General features: G+C 42.4%; 2 protein-coding genes across 3 annotated transcripts; one reads left to right on the plus strand and one right to left on the minus strand.

The window, feature by feature from the left end:
• The first annotated feature begins 13,571 nt into the window (after window positions 1–13,571).
• Window positions 13,572–15,520, plus strand: LOC124409749. The gene is made up of 7 exons (XM_046887555.1): window positions 13,572–13,687; window positions 13,782–13,957; window positions 14,023–14,176; window positions 14,342–14,536; window positions 14,653–14,792; window positions 14,866–15,325; window positions 15,392–15,520. Exons 6-7 carry the CDS (start codon window positions 14,890–14,892, stop codon window positions 15,460–15,462), a joined length of 507 nt encoding a protein of 168 aa, XP_046743511.1. The 5' UTR covers window positions 13,572–13,687; window positions 13,782–13,957; window positions 14,023–14,176; window positions 14,342–14,536; window positions 14,653–14,792; window positions 14,866–14,889; the 3' UTR covers window positions 15,463–15,520.
• A 346-nt stretch (window positions 15,521–15,866) lies between these two features.
• LOC124409751 (cytochrome c oxidase subunit 7C, mitochondrial-like) lies at window positions 15,867–17,404 on the minus strand. Of its 2 annotated transcripts, none has more exons than XM_046887573.1 (3): window positions 17,182–17,404; window positions 16,716–16,868; window positions 15,867–16,008 (listed from the first exon to the last, which is right to left on the minus strand). In XM_046887573.1, exons 1-2 carry the CDS (start codon window positions 17,269–17,271, stop codon window positions 16,752–16,754), a joined length of 207 nt encoding a protein of 68 aa, XP_046743529.1. In that variant the 5' UTR covers window positions 17,272–17,404; the 3' UTR covers window positions 15,867–16,008; window positions 16,716–16,751. The 2 variants fall into 2 exon arrangements, with proteins under 2 accessions (XP_046743529.1, XP_046743528.1); XM_046887572.1 differs by having other exon boundaries at window positions 16,728–16,868; window positions 17,182–17,399.
• Between the last annotated feature and the right edge of the window lie 399 nt (window positions 17,405–17,803).

Raw genomic sequence — 17,803 nt, forward strand, 5'->3', positions numbered from 1 at the left:
CTACACCCATCACGGGAAAAACGTCGACTGAGGAAGTAGAGCAGACGATAGAAGATATGACAACTGGTTCCAGTTCTCCGCCCGTTGAACAGAGTTTTGGACCATCTTCAGGGTTCTCGTCAACGACAGAAGAAAGCACAACGGCGGAAAAATATTTACGTTCTAGTATCGTCACTACTTCTGAGAAAGAACAGAACTCGTCGCCTACTATATTTTTTGAGGTGCATTCTGAATACCCTGCAACTACAGTCGGTAGAACGACTTCTGCTTATGAAACAACTATTTGGTCGAGTTCAATTTACCCTATTATTTCGACGGTACGATCTACAAACATTGACGGCAAAGAGGAAACAACTGTTGGTCGAATTAGTATCGCCTCAGTCCCAGAGGAACAGGAGAGCTCTTCAAATACAACGCCAGGTTCTAGCTACTCCACAATCGTTACTGATGTGACAGGAATGCATAAAGAGACAGAAGGAAAAGTTGAGACAATCACAAGTGAATCTAGTACGGTTTCCACCATGGCAGAAGAGCAAGCCACTGGAGATAGTACAACGTCGAGTATTAGTCAGACTAAAATTCAAACGGAAGGAAATATGCTGACGGAAACAGGGATAACTAACATCTGGACATCTAATACAGCCGCTTCTACTTCCGAAAGTATGAGCGGAGCCTCGACTTCGGAATATTCTCCAAACTTAACTGAAGGGGTAAGTGATGCGGATAGCACGGGAACAGTCGATAGTACGGAAACCGAATCGACTATTGTGACAGAGAAGAAAAGTTCGACTCCAAAAGCAGCAACGGAAAGCTACCTAACTACATCCACCACCACGGTGCTAGGAAATAGTGGAGAGTATACAATAGGTACGACGAAATCAGATGAAGAGAAAAATGAGATGGATGACCTGGAGAAGAAGAGGAAAAACTTGGAACAAAAGGAGAAAGAATTGGATGAGAAATCAAAAGAGAATGAGAGGAAGGAAAAAGAACTGGACGTGAAAGCGAAGAAAGTGAAGGAAATTGAGGAAAAGGAGGTTAGTGTAGAGAAGGAAGAGAAAGATTTGGAGAAAAAAGAAAACGAGTTAACTAATCAACTGGATAAAGAACATGCGTGTGAAAAGAAGTTAGTCGAGCACGGTAACAGGGAAAAATATCTAGAGCAAGCAGTGACGGAAGTGGAAAAGCAGGCTGACGAAGAGATTCAAGTCAAGGAAAAAAAGCTGAAGAAGGAGATAGAAGAGAGAAAGGAAGCTGAGGCGAAAATGAAGGAATGTGAAGAAACAAGAAAGGATCTGGAAGAAAAAGTGAGAGAAGTGGAGAAGATTATCAACGGAGAACTGAAGAAAAAAACTGATGCGCGAAAGAAATTGACAGATGTGGTGACACGAGTAGAAAACAAAGAAAAATATCTAGAAGAAAAGGAGAAAGCTTTAAATGAGAAATTGAATGAAAATTTATACGAGGAGCAGAAAAGAGCTGATAATCTAAAAAGAACGGTCACGGAAAGGAATATACAAGTAACGGAATTAGAAAATGAAAAGAATAGCTTGGCCAAAGAGTTAGAAATAAAGGAAAAAAAGTTAGACGATGATTCAAAGGAAAAGAAAAAGTTGGAACGACAGTTGAAAAACGAGAAGACGAAGAGAAATAATGTAAAAAAAAGAGAGGAAGAATTAGAGGATAAAAAAATAGATTTGGAAAACAAGGTAGACGATCTGTCGCAGAAGTTGAAAGAGGTGAACGAAACGAACAAAAAAATAAGCGAAAAAGAGAAAGAGGAAAAAGACCTCGAAGAAAAAGAGACGAAGATAGAAACTCAGGAGAAGAAATTAGTAGAAAAAGAAGAAAGCCTGGCTAACAATTTGGTGAAGAGGAAGGAAGAACTTGGGAAAGATGAAGAGGATAAATTGAAGGAAATAGAAGAAAGAGAGAAGGAGCTTAACGAAAAGGAAACTGACATAGATAAGAAGTGGAATGGCTTGGAGAAAAAAAGAATCAAGGATGAATTGGAAGGTCAAAACAAGAAGGAGAATGACTTGCGCGAAATAGAGGCAAAGGAGAAAGATCTTGAACGAGAGCGAGAGGAAATGGACGAAAGAAAAGACGAATGGGTAAGTCGAGAAGAAAAAGAGTTGGCAGACAGAATTGATAGGGAAAAGAAGTTGGACAAAAAAGAGAAGGAGATAGAAAATGAACGAAAAAAATTAAAGGAGAAAGAAAACGAGATAACGAATGACCGCGAAAACTGGGAAGTTGATGCCGAACAAACGACGAAAAGACGCGCAATGGAAGAAACTGACGAAAAGGAAATGTATAATGAAAACGCAGTTTGGACAACTGGTGAGGAAGAAACCATCATAATGGAATCGCCAAAGCCACAGTTTGAATGGGCTGAGGAAAACTCAACGCCGACTGAAATAAAGACCATAGAAAATGGCGCAAGTTTAGAATCAACTGACGAGGAAGGAGGAAGTGAATATGAAGAATTTAAACGAACCAGAGAGGAACCAGAAGTCACTGAGGAAACTGAAAAAACAACAATGTTCGAAGAAAACACGGGAAGATCCAAGGAATTTTTTCACTACGACGAGGATGAAGACGTTTGGAAGTCTGGGAGTGGCGACGAAGAAAAACAGAATGAGTACAATGAAGACGATGACGACGAAGAAGACGAGGCAACTGACGAAGCAGTGAACTACAATGAAGATGCTGTAGTCACTTCAGAGGTGGTGAAGAAGAAAGTTTTCCTGAACGGTTTGGGATTAGAGAGTGAACCAATTCCTCGTAGTCCAGTGACGGAAAAGATCTGCGTAAAATACTACCCAGATAAAAATACCAAGGACAAATTGCCTTGGGGTGAACGTGGCCGTCTGGTTAGAAACCTTTTGAACTACGAGAACCAAGACGAGGATGAATCAAAAAATTTCAGGCAGCATCGAGCAAGGCATAACCCAACGATTGAAAAACCGTTCAGAAGTTACACAAGAGAATACGAAATAATGGATGATAAAAATGAAAGCCCTGTGATCCAAAAACCGAAAAATAAGTTCACGCATGATAACTGGATCGTAAACGTGCAGGGAGAGCGTCTTCGGTCGACACCAGTTGGCCGTTTGAAGGAGGGAGGTGGAAATGAGACTCCCATGAATGTTCCCGACTTAATTTACTATAAGATTAACGACGGCAATGGGAATCACGATTGGCGTGGCGGGAATAGCAACGATAAGGTGAAGAGGAGTGGCTACGTCATACCAGCGGAAGGACAATGTCCTGTGCCAATAAAACGGATAAATCACGGTCCTGGAAATACTCCTAGCCCTGTTGCCGAAACTACCTTTTTGACACCTCGACCTCCTAAGGAAAAATATTGCTGCAAAAACGACTACACGACGCCGGCCTGTATGAACAAAGAACCGACAAATGATGAGAGCCAAGATGAAACTGACGATGACAACGGTGATTACGACGACAATGGAAACGGGAATGATGAGCAGGATACAGGGGGGGACACTCCGGATGATAACAATGAAGACAACGATGATCGGGATACAGGCGGGAATTACCCAGATGATAATGATGAAGACAATGATGATCGGAATACAGGGGAGAATTACCCAGATGATAATGATGAAGAGAATGATGATCAAGATACAGGGGGGAATTACCCAGATGATAATGATGAAGAGAATGATGATCAAGATACAGGGGGGAATTACCCAGATGATAATGATGAAGAGAATGATGATCAAGATACAGGGGGGAATTATCCAGACGATAATGATGAAGAGAACAATGAGGAGGATACAGGGGAGAATAACCCAGATGATAACGATGAAGATACGGATGACAACGACGAATACAAGGAAGGGGGAGACAATGATGATGATGACCATTATAGTAGTGCGGAAACCGAGGCTCCCCATGGAGGTGGTGATGAATATAACGATGAAGACGGAGGCGGCGAAGACTCAGTGACGGTGCCTGAAGATACGAATGATTACGATAGCAAGACTGCTGAAAACGATGATGAAGATCCAAATGCGGCAACGAAACCCGATTTGTATATAACGTCTGGTACTGGAGAACCTGGAGTGTCGGATAAAGAAGATAAGCACAGTTATACGGAGACGAGCATAAAGCCCGGAAGCGATAACAATAAATTTAACTTTGTTGGGAAGTGTAATGGTACTGATTATGATTATGGTGGTGAATATTTGGAGTACAGTAACGGGGAACCGATTTGGAGTGATTACGAATGGGACGAGCCAATGAATGATTTCGACTTTACGACAACTGGAACTGAAGTTTCAATAAACGAATTTGAAACGACAACAAGTACGGATGAAGTTACGACGACTGAACCGGGAATTAAAACAAACGAAGTTGAAATTACGGGCAAGTTCGAATTTCCAACCAATCAAGATGATCTTACGACGAGTAAAGATGAAGTTGATGTGAGTGGAGGTGAAGTTACGGGTAAGTTCGATTTTTCAACGAATCCAGTTGATCTGACGACAAAAAAAAATGGAGGTAATACGATCGAAGTTGGAATTACGAGTAACTTCGAAATTACAATGAGCCCAGTTGAAGTTACAACAAGCAAAGTTGAAGTTACCACAGGCGAAGTTCAGGAGACAACAAACAAAGTTGAAGCTACAACAAGCAAAATTGAAGTTACAACAAGCAAAATTGAAATTACCACAAGCGAAGTTCAGGAGACAACAAACCAAGCTGAAGCTACAACAAGCAAAATTGAAGTTACCGAAAGCGAAGTTCGGGAGACACCAAACCAAGTTGAAGCTACAACATACAAAATTGAACTTACAAAAGCCCAGGCTGATGTTACAACGAGTCAAACTGACGTAACAACAAGCAGGAGTGAAATTCCACCAGGCACGAATGAAATTCCAATACCTAAAGTTCAAACGACACCTGTGCAGATTGATTTTGCAACCATTGAAACTGGAGTTCCAACACCTGAAGTTCGCGCAACATCTGTGCAGATTGAATTCACAACCAGTGTAGCTGGTGTTCCACCTGAGGAAAACATCATTCAGCCCGAAGGAAAAGCGGAGGAAAAAAGAGAAATGGCGGTGAAGAACAGCGCGCAAAAGGTGAAGATACTGGAAAAGAGAGAAGGTGAAATAATAGAAATGGAAGAAGACCTGTTGAAGGCTAAGAAAGAACTGCTAGAGAGGGAGGAAAAGTTGACAGCGACAGAGATAGATGAATTGGCAAAGAAAGATAGAATGGTAATGGTGAAGAAAAACGAGAAAATTGCGAAGGGTGTGAATTCCATTGCGCCATCGCTGCCCGAGTACTCGGGCGTAATTATTCAAGGAGCAACGAGTCGGTCCGGTAGACACAAAACCTGGTCCTCCAAATACCAGACCAGAAATAATAAGCGGAAGATGAATTTTGCGAGTGGAAGTGCTGGAAATGCAGGTAAAAAAATCGGCGTGTGGAGACAATCCGGAAAAGAAGTGGTCGGAGACAATTCGGAACCTGAATACGAAGGTGAGTATATCCACAGTGACAAAGAAGATGAAGACGCTGGACCTGAGAAGATGGAAGTCCGGATTTCGCAACCGACGATCCTGAACAATACGAGGAACTTCCACCTGCGCAGAAATCCAAGTAGAAAAACGTGTCTGAGATTTGATTGGCAAACCGGTAAATGCGCAGACAAGTCGTCAAAGAATGGCGGAAGAAAGAAGAAGAGATTCTGCGCTGGGTGCGATAGTTTAAGATCGTCGGAGAAGAAATGGGCCAAGATATTGTCATCAATGATATCATCTCGGGCCAAAGAAGCAGCGAAGACCAAGGAAAACGATGGACGTGAACGTTCGTCGGACGATACCGAAGGTGAATTATCGTAGTATTTGTAGAATCATTACTTCTGATTGCGTAATAGAAAAATGAGCTTTTGATCAATTAGGGGTCCCTAACCAGGCATAATGACACATTATAAAATTTATAACGCATAACGAATTTTCAGACAATCCCGATGAACATCACGTCGCGAAACGAAGCGCCGATTCTCGTATACCGAAACCCAGAATAATACCGGGACCGAAATGGCCGACAGAAAGTTACATGCAGTATGACATCGGGGGTGCAAAAACGTGGGGCAAGGAGGTGGACCCCGACTCTTTGAGGGCGATGAAAAACAAGGATGTAGGTGATTGGGAAGGTGTAGAAGCAGATGCTGATTCCAGGGGGACGGCAAAGCCCAGTGTAACGGGCTTCACGGTAGTCCTTCGGGAAGCCAAAGACGGAAGCAAGGAATTTGGGGGAGGAAAGGAAACGGGCTGCATTGAGCGACCGTTTGTTGAAAATTCGAAAAGTTATTCGCGAAAACGACGGGCGGTAAAGACGTTGGAAAATATAAAAAATTACAAACCATTCTACAGTCGAAACTTTAAAGGCGTTCAAAGGTTGGTGAATAAACACTCGCGAAGATCCAGTGAGAATAGAAGACCCATGAAGAAGGCAGTAAGGGTTCGTAGGAGAAAAAAAGTTTCAAAACACCCGCCTGTGGTTTCGCACGAAAACGACGACGATGCAGCATCCGTCAAAAGTGGATCATCAATGGATAGCGACTATTTGAAGCTCCGAAAAAACGACCGGAGGAACTTTTTGATCACTTCGAGACTAGACGAGTGGGAAATGAACAGCCCTGAAGTCGGTTTGAACTTCGAGGACAAGGAGAAGATCGACCCTGGATTAAAATCGATAAATTTTGAAATTGAGAAGCCACCCAGTGTTGAAGTATCGATAAAAAAGTACGAAGGAGCGTCTAAAGACGAAGAATTCATCGAAACTACTACGGCAAGCGCAAACTACAAGTGGAATTTTCTCAAGACGCCAGTTACAGTGAGGATAAACCTCGGTGGCATTCTACAAAAGGATGGCATGGCAATGATGGCAAAAAATTCGGAATCGGAAAGACAACCGATGAAGGAAAAGCTGGTTAAAAGCATGGGAGAAAATGAAAACTCAATTCCCGAAGATACATTCGCTGAATTGACCGATGATTTAACGACCGAAGAAACTTCAACTATAGGGGAATTGGAAAATCGGCGAAAGCTATCGGCGGATGAAGTTGAGAATATCGTGGAAAACAGAGAGCCGGGAATTTTCGCCGTATACGAAGTACAGCACGGCTCAGAATCGGTTGCGAATAAACGGCGAGGACAGTACCTCCTGGAGTATGAAAACGGGGAGAACAGAAACGACGATGCGATCGAGAGCCAGCAGGAAATACGGAGAGAGGCGACGAGCCCGACGGAGACGACGGGCGAGGATGGCACCTCGGAGATGATTGAACTGGCGGAAACTACGTCGCGGGAAAAACCGACGGTGTCTACGACGGAGTGCGATTTTTGCGATGAGATGATGGACCTCGAGTCTACGTCTCCGGCGGGGCCGACGATCGCCGAAGCTGATTACCTGGCACTGAAAGAGAAGTACGAAAAAGCAATGGCAGCCCTGGCGACGCGAAAAATCGGCGCCACGCGGCAGCCGAATCGGCAGAAATCGACGCGGGACGGCGAACCGATCGACTTCTGGACGTCGTCAACTACCGGCGTCGGGGATTTCGGCCACTTCGTGCTGGACGTCGACGTCAATGTCATGACGGCGACGGAAATCGGCACCACGCGATCGCCGGTCAACCCCTTCGGCTTATTCCGGTCCAGACGGGGTGGAAAATCACGGCTACCGGAAGCAAGAAGGGGTCGATTTTATCCCTGGGAAAAACAGATCCACCGATCGCTACTGGGTATCGAAAAAAATCGGGAAGATTCCGAAGAATACACAAAAAAGAGAAAGGGATCTGACTTATGTCACGAGATATCGAGTGGCGAGAGTGGGAAACGGCGGTTGGATCACTATTCGAAATTGATCGGGGATGCGGAAATAGAATCAACCCTGATCTCGCGAAGATTGAGAAATCCTGCGCTCAGCGCCGGTGATAATTCTCCGAGCCAGCTGAAGTTTCGAAGTCTCCTGGCCAAGGTGAAGGAGATACTGAACAAGGCTATAGGAGAATCCAGAGTTGATAATGTCCATGAAAATGGTAACGAAAACACAGAGGAATTGAAAATAATTGAGGAAAGTACAAGACCGGGAGTTAGTCACGATCGATTACTGAAGGGCGAAGCGTCTTCGTTGGGTAAAAATGAATCGATCGAAGAACGATTGCCGGACACGGAAATACACAGGGTACAGAAAGACGTGAAAAAAGGGCATAAAAAATCGGGACCAAAACGCAGTGATAAAAAAAAAAAAACGAAAGGGATAAAGCCGGACACAACAAAGGAGCAGTTCATACTTGTTACCAAGAAATTGGAGAGTTTGAAAAAACCGAGCGGTGGGAAAAAATCAGAAAAAGTAAAGATGAGCCCGAAGAAGAAGGAAGACGATAAGAAAGATCGAAATCACGGCAAGGCGCACGCGTCGAAAGGCAAAAAGGCGGTGAGTGCGAGGGTATTTCGATCGGATAAATGAATATCTTTTGTGCGTTCTTCTTATTTTTGTTTTCCAGAAACCTAAAAGCGAGAAATCCACAACTGACGATGAGGATTCGGACATCAGCGAAGTTTTGCCGATGGTAAAAAAGTTGGTGAAAGACAACAACCTCAGGAATATCGAGAAGATAATCGTCTATATAGATAAGAATAAAAACGGCGATCATCTGATAAATAATAAGATCGAGAGCGGGCAGGAAGACGAAGATTCGGAAGCGCCTGAAATTGAGGTGCTCGAATATCCGAGAAACGAAAGGACGAGGGAAAATTCCGGGAAGATTATAGAACGAAGTATCACTCGACAAAGAATGGAACCGGAAATGAATGATACGTCGAAGGTTTCAAAATCCTTGAACGCGGAGTCAAGATATGGCAAAGAGCTACGAATGAATTTGGCAAACGTGCCAAACAAGAAACGCGCGAATTGGTTCAAGAAGATAAACCGCAACGGAGTAAAGGACCTGAGAAAATTAAGGCAAGAATTGATTCGCGAATTGAAACGGAGCGTAAAAATTGAGGGGAAATCTGCGACGAGACGAAAGTCAAATCGGGAGAAATCTAAGGTGGAAGAGGGTTCAAAATCCCCCGGAAAACCGAGCACGAATTTGAAGCAGCGTAAAAAAAGCGACGAAAAGAAGGGAAAAGCTAAAGCGACGACGAAGAGTCAAAAGGCGAAGGGAAACGTAAATGAGAAGATAAAGATCTTAGCTTCGCTTTTACGGGGAAAAAAATCGAGCAAAACTAACCGAACAATTACCGATCACGATAATCGGCATAATCGAACGACACGAAGTTCCATAAATTTGTGGCTGGAGCAAAAACGCGATGAGCTTAAAGTTCTAAATGGCGAGAGAGAACGGATGGAGGAAGCGAAGCGTCGTCGAGACAAAATAGGCGGAGAAGAAAGTCAGCGGAAGTTTAGCGATTCTGTTTTCGAGGATAAAAACCGGGTGCGACGAAACGATTTTGACAGAGAATATGTCTACACGAACAAGACGAAAATCGCCGGAAGTAGAGGTGAGGATGGAATCGGTAAAACCAATCGTAGCGAGTCGCCAAAAAAGGAAGCGTCGAGGAAAATATCTAGGTCTGATCGGTCCGACGACGATATAACAGAAATGGCAAATAGATTCGCGCAAAAGTTAGTGAAATTCGCGATCGAGTTGCGTTCGAAGTTCGGTGAGAGATCGAAAAAGCAGGTAAGAGATGTGAGCGCTGCGGAAAACGATCGAGACGTAAATTTGCTCGTTGACGATTTTGGGAGCGATATTTTGGGCTTAACCGACGAGCACGACAAGCAATCGCTACGCAGACTTATCGACGGCATTATAAACGTAGAGAAAAACGTTAATACGACTCTGGAAATAATTGAGGCCAGATTGAAGGACATGGAAACGCCGACGACGACGAGGTCAACGATACTTACGGCGAAGGCGCTTCCGACGATGGTGAAGAACTTAACGACGACGAAAATTTACAAGACGAAGAGGAAAAAGATCCTCGAAAGCGCGGCTGCCCAGGAAATCAAAGCAATCCTTGACGGTCTCGTCAATATCAAGAATGGAAGTAACGGTGATGAGAGAGAAGGTCTAATCGAAGCCAGAATGAAGGTGGAAAGCATTCTCGAAGAGATTATTAACAGCGAGGAGAAAAATGAACGGAAAGGGAAAGGCGAGGATAAAAATCACAAGGCGATTGACGTGCTGAAGGCTAATGAAATAAAAATCGAGAGAGAAAAAGGGGGTGGTAAAAAAAAGGACAAAAAAAAACTGGCAAAGAAAGAAAAACCGATGGCAAAGGATGAAGGCGAAAAGCATGAAAATTTAAGGCAGGATTCGATTAACAAAGAGAATTCTCCTTCTTTATTTTCTGCTTCTATTACTCCTGCTCCGAAAAAAAAACTATTGGCGAAGGATGAAGGTGGAATGCACGGAAAATCGAGGCAGAATTCGATTAACAAAGAAAATTCTCCTTTCTCATCTTCTACTTTTAGTACTCCTGCTCCGAAAAAAAAATCTTTGACGAAGGATGAAGGTAGAAAACACGAAAAATTGAGGCAGGAGTCCATTGAGAAAGAAAATTCTCCTTCATTTTCTGCTTCTTTTACTCCTGCTCAGAAAAAAAAACTGTTGGCGAAGGATGAAAGTGGAAAGCACGGAAAATCGAGGCAGAATTTGATTAACGAAGAAAATACTCCTTTCTCATCTTCTACTTTCATTACTCCTGCTCCGAAAAAAAAATCTTTGACGAAGGATGAAAGTAGAAAGCATGAAAAATTCAGGCAGGATTCGATTGAGAAAGAGAATTCTCCTCCGTTTTCTGCTTCTATTACTCCTGTTCCGAAAAAAAAACTGTTGGCGAAGGATGAAGGTGGAAAGCACGGAAAATCGAGGCAGGATTCGATTAAGAAAGAAAATTATCCCTTCTCATCTTTTACTTTTATTACTTCTACTCCGAAAGGAAAATCTTTGAAGGTTGAAAGTAGAAAGCACGAAAAATTCACGCAAGATACGATTGAGAAAGAAACTTCTGCTTCATTTTCTACTTTTATTACTTCTGCTCCGCAAGAAAGACTGTTGGTAAAGGATGAAAACGGAAAGCAGAAGAAATTGAGGCAGAATTCGATTTATAAGGAACCTTCTCTTTCTTCGTTTTCTACTTCTACTACTTCTGCTCCGAAAAAGAGGGTAAAAATTGCGAGATCGAAAGGGGTTGAAAAAAATGAGAAGAATAAAAAAAAGAAACGGAAGAAGCAGAAGAAAAAAACGAAAACGGGGCAGAAGGGTAAGTCGAAGAGCGTGAAGCCAAAAAACGACGAAGCCGAGGAAAAGAAGGTCGATCAGGAGATCAAGAGCATATTTTTAGAGGATACAAAATTGCGCGAAAAGTACGTCGGTATAATTGACGACAAAAGTGAGAATGAACCGAGTGCCGAATCGTCCAACGACGTCGAAGATTTTGGAGATGAAAAAAAGTCGGGGATTTCGGTAAAAGACGATGATCAAAATTCCGTGGCGATAAGTAACGACGAATTGTATCCGGGTATAGAGGGTTTTTCAAAAGCACCGGGTTTCATCAGCAGAAAAGTACAATCGTCAAAAATCACGGGCGACAAGCCGCGGAAGAAGCTGAGGAATCAATCGATTGCAAAAAAATCCGAAAAGTCAAAACCAAAGAAAAACAACAAGGATAACGCGAAGAGGAAGTCGAAGACCGGTCCGCAGTCAATTTTTTTAGACAAGTCGAAAAGCCCACCGGGTAAAAATGGGGTAAAAAATAATCGGCAAAAGGATGCTGGCAAAAAAGTGACGAAAACGAAGGAAACAAAATCGGCAAAACGCGAGAAGGCTAATAATAATAAGAGTGTGAAAACATCGGCGAAAAAAAAGCCGAGCGACGGATCGGGCGAGCGTAAAAATGCGGCAGCGAAGTCGGCGAAGCGCGAGGAAAAATCTTTGATAATGTCAAAAAAGCAGTCGAAAACGACCGGCAAAGTAGAAAGAGTCGCTTCGTTGACATCGTCGGAAAATTTCGAAAGCGGGAAAAACCGAGGTGACCTGAATTTTTGCGATATTGAAAAATCGGGGTTTGGGATCGAGCGCAACGGCTGTTCTCACCGCTTGTGCGACATCGGAAGAGCCATTCGAGATCTGGGAAAAATGAGTGGGAAATCGCGGGCCGATTTCGCGTCGCGAATAAAGCGCTACAACTGCACGAGGTGTCTGAACATCGGAAACGAGATCGTCCTGACCAAGGAGGCCGAGGACCTCGGCCATCAACCTGATCCCAGGACTCGGAGGGACTTGCGAGAGTCAAAAAGAGACGCGAAGTACGTCAGACCTGAGGAAGTCGAACGAGTTCTGGATGGAAATATCACGACAAAGAGAAAGAGTGCGTGTTTCAAATTTTGAAAACAAAAAACATAAATGTTGACTTCTATTCCCGTCTAGACTGCATATCCGAATTTCTGACACTTCCTAGCAATTATTTAAGACGAAACTTAGAAAAATAACGATCAATTTCACAAGATCCGAGGTAATCGCAAATGGGGATAAAATTTTACCGATTATTTCGCAGAACGTGAGACTGTTTCATTGCCTGGACTTACCTTGAATATCCCGTGCAGCGGTGTGGACGATATTTTCGTGATGGGGTTGAACAGGCTCAATTACACCTGGGTGCATCCCGACGGCAGTCTCGTCTCAGGTATACATTGGATTCAAAGTCACCAACGATTATTAGATTTCGTGATACCACGTATTTTGCCAATTTCGTTACACATTTAAGTAAAAAATTGTGGTCAAACCTTCAAACATCGACTCCAATTGTGAGATTTCCGTAAATATTTGAAAAGTGTGCAAAAAATTTGCAAAGCTGATGAATACTTTTTTTGCACACATGTCGCAAAAATTGTATAACAAAACAAATACACTAAATCAATCAGAAATTCAAACTTCAATTCGACGATCAATAATTATTTTCACTAAAAATATACATACACTTTGGAAAAAACAAACTTCAAGGCACGACCACGAACTTGAAAAACTCAAAAGTTATTATACCTATTCATAATAAACTTTCGAAAAATGTAAACCAATCCAGTAGAGCATACCAGAGAAAATATCCGAGTACAAATTACGTATTTAAATTAATTCTGCATTAACTTTCTGCAAAACCGCAATTTTTATTTGGATATTTAATTTTCGCCTAAATACAAAAGTTTTTGGAGAAAATTATTTCATCAAATTAGATGAAAAAGAGTTTTTTTATTTTCATTTTTGCTTTTCGTTTGACTTGAAGATGACCAACGATAAATTCTCCACGAATTTTTGAATCGTAAGCGTTTATTTTCATCGCGTATTTAGTATGGAGAACTTATGGAAAATATTGCTTAAGATTAGCTCGAAATTTGAACCGGCATTATTCGCGCGGTTACTTTTCGATTGTTATTCAATATATTTCCTAATTCAAATCCCAATTCCTATGTACGCACAAACCTTTTGAATAATCAGGAGCAATGGTGCAAAGGAACGGCAACCTGAAGTTGTACGATGTGGATGTGAAAGACGCAGGAAAGTATTTGTGCATCGTGAGTTACCTGAACCCAGAAACAGACGAGCAAATCAGAAACGTTTACAGTCACAGTATCGAAGGTAAAGAAAACTGAGTTGAAACATAAAAAAGTCAAAGTCTTCACACGCTGTAAGAATTTAAAAATATAGTAACAATGCTGCCGAACTATTTCAGTCGTCACGCAGCCAAGCTATTCGTTGCAAGGGGTAAACCGCTACAAATTCGACACCTGCGATGAAACCGGACTGGAAGCCTTGTCTACATACTTGCCGAGGAAGTTAAACAAGCTACTTTGCAGTAACGGCGAATGCGACGCTTACGTCGTGGAGCCACGATGCTCCCAAGGACAGGTGAATTAAAAGAAGGGACAAAAACGACAGGGGAACAACATCTTTCACCCTTTCTCTTACTTCAGATATCGATCAACACCCTCCTGATACCGTCTAGCAGCTCAGAGATTCTCCTGCCAGTTGGTACAGCTGCGAACGATATTTCCTGCCGCAGAGCAGTTCAGAATAAAATAGCTCTGCTGCTGAGTCGAAACCTGAGGAGTATTTTGCAGAAGACAAGTTAGTTTCAAAAATTGTAATCATGAAATTTTCTGCGGTTCTAAGAGGAGAAAGCAAATTAGTCACGATACATCGACACAAACACCGCGCTGTATAATAATCTATGAAATGAGTAGCGATTTGGTAATTTTTATCGACATTTTCTATAGAGATCTTAAACTACAGTTGTTTTCAGATTACCTCATCGCCACGACAAGCTCACACCGATCACGAAACGAAAACACGGCTCGAAGACAAAGAGGAGGAAGTCTTCGCCTTCCGGGAAAAAGAGAAAAAGAGAGGCGATCAAGAAACCCAAAGCACGAGTTGCTCTCCTCATCGGCTGCCCTGGCGGATATGGTTTCAAAAATACAAATTGTTGTAAGTTTCTATCAAGGGATAAATATAATTGGAAAAACTGAATGAAACATTAGCAAGAGAATATCCATTTCGATACCTGAATTGTCAAACTATCACGGATAATTTCCAACTTCCAGATCCTTGCACTCCTGGTCGTTACAGCGAGGACGGATCGTTCAGGTGCAAAAGATGTCCCGTGGGCACTTACCAGTCGGATCCTGGAGCCCGTTTTTGCAGGGCTTGTACAGACCCCTTCGTAGAGGGATGTTTTCAAACGGTAAGAATACCTGAAGGACGATTTCCGTCGCTGAATCGATTGACGAGCAGAGATTTGCTCCGCATGTTTACAGCTCTGGCAGCACAACGTAGCGATTATGATGATCGCAGCAGTCGCAGGGATCGGAGTGGTCGCGTTGATATCGTTTCTGAGTTGCTGTCTGATACGAGGGCGAAAAGGATCCTGCGCGAGGTCGGTCGAACTCCCGGCGAAGTATCAGTTCGGGAATCTGAGCGTCAGGGCGTTTCCTGTCAAGACAAAGAGCAGCACGAGCTGCGTGGAAGCGGAAAAACTCACCGAGAAGTTGGAGGAAGGATTGAAGAGGCCAAGGATCAACCACACGAGAAAAATTAGTCCAGAATGTTCCGTAGTAAAAAGATGCAGGGAAACGGAGGTGCGCAGGACAAAACTGCAAAAAAGCTTTGATATTAGGCATGGAAAAGTTAAGAAGCAGGGCTACGAACCTGTCTGCCAAATTCTTACCGCAGCTGGCAGCTTGGAATCTTACAGATCGCATTTGGGACGCAGAAATTGTGAGTTTCGATCGTGCGACCGTTTCTAATCGCAAGAATTTCAACTTCGATCTAATCTTTTCTCAGTGCACCGGGGAAGATCGGATCGCTACGACAGGCAACCGCCCGCCGTTCCAATGCCAGACTTCGACAGGTGAGGGAAAACTTGAAAGTGACAGAAAATCACGTTCAGAGAGAGTAAGGAGGCGCCGACTTGTTCGGACCGGCTTGATACGGATTCAACCTTTACGGAGGGTCTACACTGACGACGAAGCAAACTGCGTTTAACATGACGAATATACGACATCAGGAACTAAAATACTTAATCTTAAGGATCTATAAACAATAATCAAATTACCAATATAGGCTGTTAATTATTGTACACCGATTTTGCTGATATTCGCAACAGAATACGAGATGTATGCATCGTTCGATTAATTAGATATAATATATACGTATACATAACGCATACAAAAATATCTGCATTATAAATATGTGCGCGTGTAAAATGATCATGATAGTGATGATAATGATTGTTTTGTAAAATACAATATACGATCAGTTATTGATATTTTACTTTTTATTTTATTTTATCCTTGTATTCTTTATTCCTTATAGTCATACCTGACAATAACAAAATGCCTTTCAAGATATACTCGTTACCCATTCAGGAATTCTCGCACTACCTCTGGCGTAACTAGATTCTGGAATGAAAAGAGAAAAAATTTTGTTCCATTAAAATTTGACAGGCATCCTAGTAAGTGAAGACTGGAATGCAAGTGTTTTGAGCCACCGTTTCACAGTATCAATATTGTTGCCAGAAATCAGAGTGTAGCAAAAATACAGCTATACTGAAAATATTAGAAGTTGATAATTCGATGTGGAAGATGAAATTTTTACTGTCATGAAATTTAAAAACACTCCAGATTTCAACTGTCTTTTCTGATATGTTGTTTCAGCTCAGCCCATCAAAATGTTCAGTGTTCTTCAAGGTAGAAAACCGTTGCCTCACTGACAATCTTTTCCAAAACTAGTTCGTCTTCTTGATCCCAACTAATCCCTGATGATCCGCATGATACGGAAGGTGGCTTCTGAATGATCGTGACAAGCAAGCCCAGTGAAATGGGACCGAAGAAGTTGAGTTGAAACTTTCTTCCAGACAACTCTCAAGTTCTCAGCTACCAAGTTCATGAAACTGAAACTAGCAGACATAGTTAGCGGCCAAACGTGTTAAACTTTTTGGAAATAGAAAAATTGCAGTTCAGTTCTCTCCTGATAATTTTATAAGAAGAATTAGAGCTTTAAGGTATTTCACAAAATTTATGAATGAACATTAGAACATTTGGCTGCTAATTCTGGCTGTTAGCATCAGCATCGTACCACGTCCTAATGTAGAAAGTGAAAAACGTACCTCTATACTTACATATTATATCCCTAATGGTGACGCTCACTTCTTCACCAACTGGTGACGAACAACAAGGAATGGGATCCCGATACCGCTGCCAAAGAATAAGACGAAGTAGGCGGTGAGCTTGTACCTGTTGTTGATGCCGAACGGCAGGTTCTGCAAATGTGGAATAAAAACTGTAGTAAAGTGAAAAGCTAAGACAAAAAGTGTATCATAATAAAAGAAGACATGAAACATCGCGAATTTCTTCGATATTTTACGACATTCTTTAGCGACTTGTTCAGGCGATTTTCAGCCAGAGGTTAGACCGCAATGTTAATACCAGGTTTTCGACTCGGGGCAATTAGTCATCACGTCAAATCAATCCAATTTCCAAGTGGCCAAGTACTGTGTGGTTATGCAACACGGCGGGTGCACAGCAGCTGATTTTGGGTAAGATCGAATAGTAAATGCTACTAAATATACTCACTCCTCCGGGAACACCGCCGTGAAAATCATCGGGGCCGCTTCGACGAGCAGCCGTCGTCATGAAATTTCTCACGATCTGGCGTGACAGCATTTTCAATGATTCCTTGTTCTTTCTTCACAATTGCACGGAGTTACCTCAAGTCCAAACCTTCTTCGATCGAGGTTCGTGAAACTGCGACAGACGACACAAGAACGCCATGAACTGCGAGATACGTAGAAGACTGCACTCCTTGGACAAAATGGTGATGGACATTCGATGCAAGATGGCTTCGCATGCATTCAGTACACGACGCCATCTTTGTCTAACTACATAGTTAGTCAGCCTGATGAGTGTCTTTCCATTGGCAGCCTAAAGTAACCGGTTGCCTGAAACAAGGTACACACGTTTCCATTATACATACCTACATACATAAGTATGCAGTCGGATACAGATTCTGGCGACAAATTTTTACGACACACTCATGCTACTAAAATTGTTTACCGGGAAATTCGTAATGTTAAGTGACTGTTAGAATAATGATTAATGACTTATTTTAAATCGTACTCTCAAAAGGGCGATTCAAGCCCAATATCATTAATTTTTTTAACTTTATACAACAGCTAAATAAGCCTTTCATTGTTGT

Source organism: Diprion similis, chromosome 8 (assembly GCF_021155765.1).
Source record: "Diprion similis isolate iyDipSimi1 chromosome 8, iyDipSimi1.1, whole genome shotgun sequence".
In the NCBI taxonomy this organism is placed as follows: domain Eukaryota; kingdom Metazoa; phylum Arthropoda; class Insecta; order Hymenoptera; family Diprionidae; genus Diprion; species Diprion similis.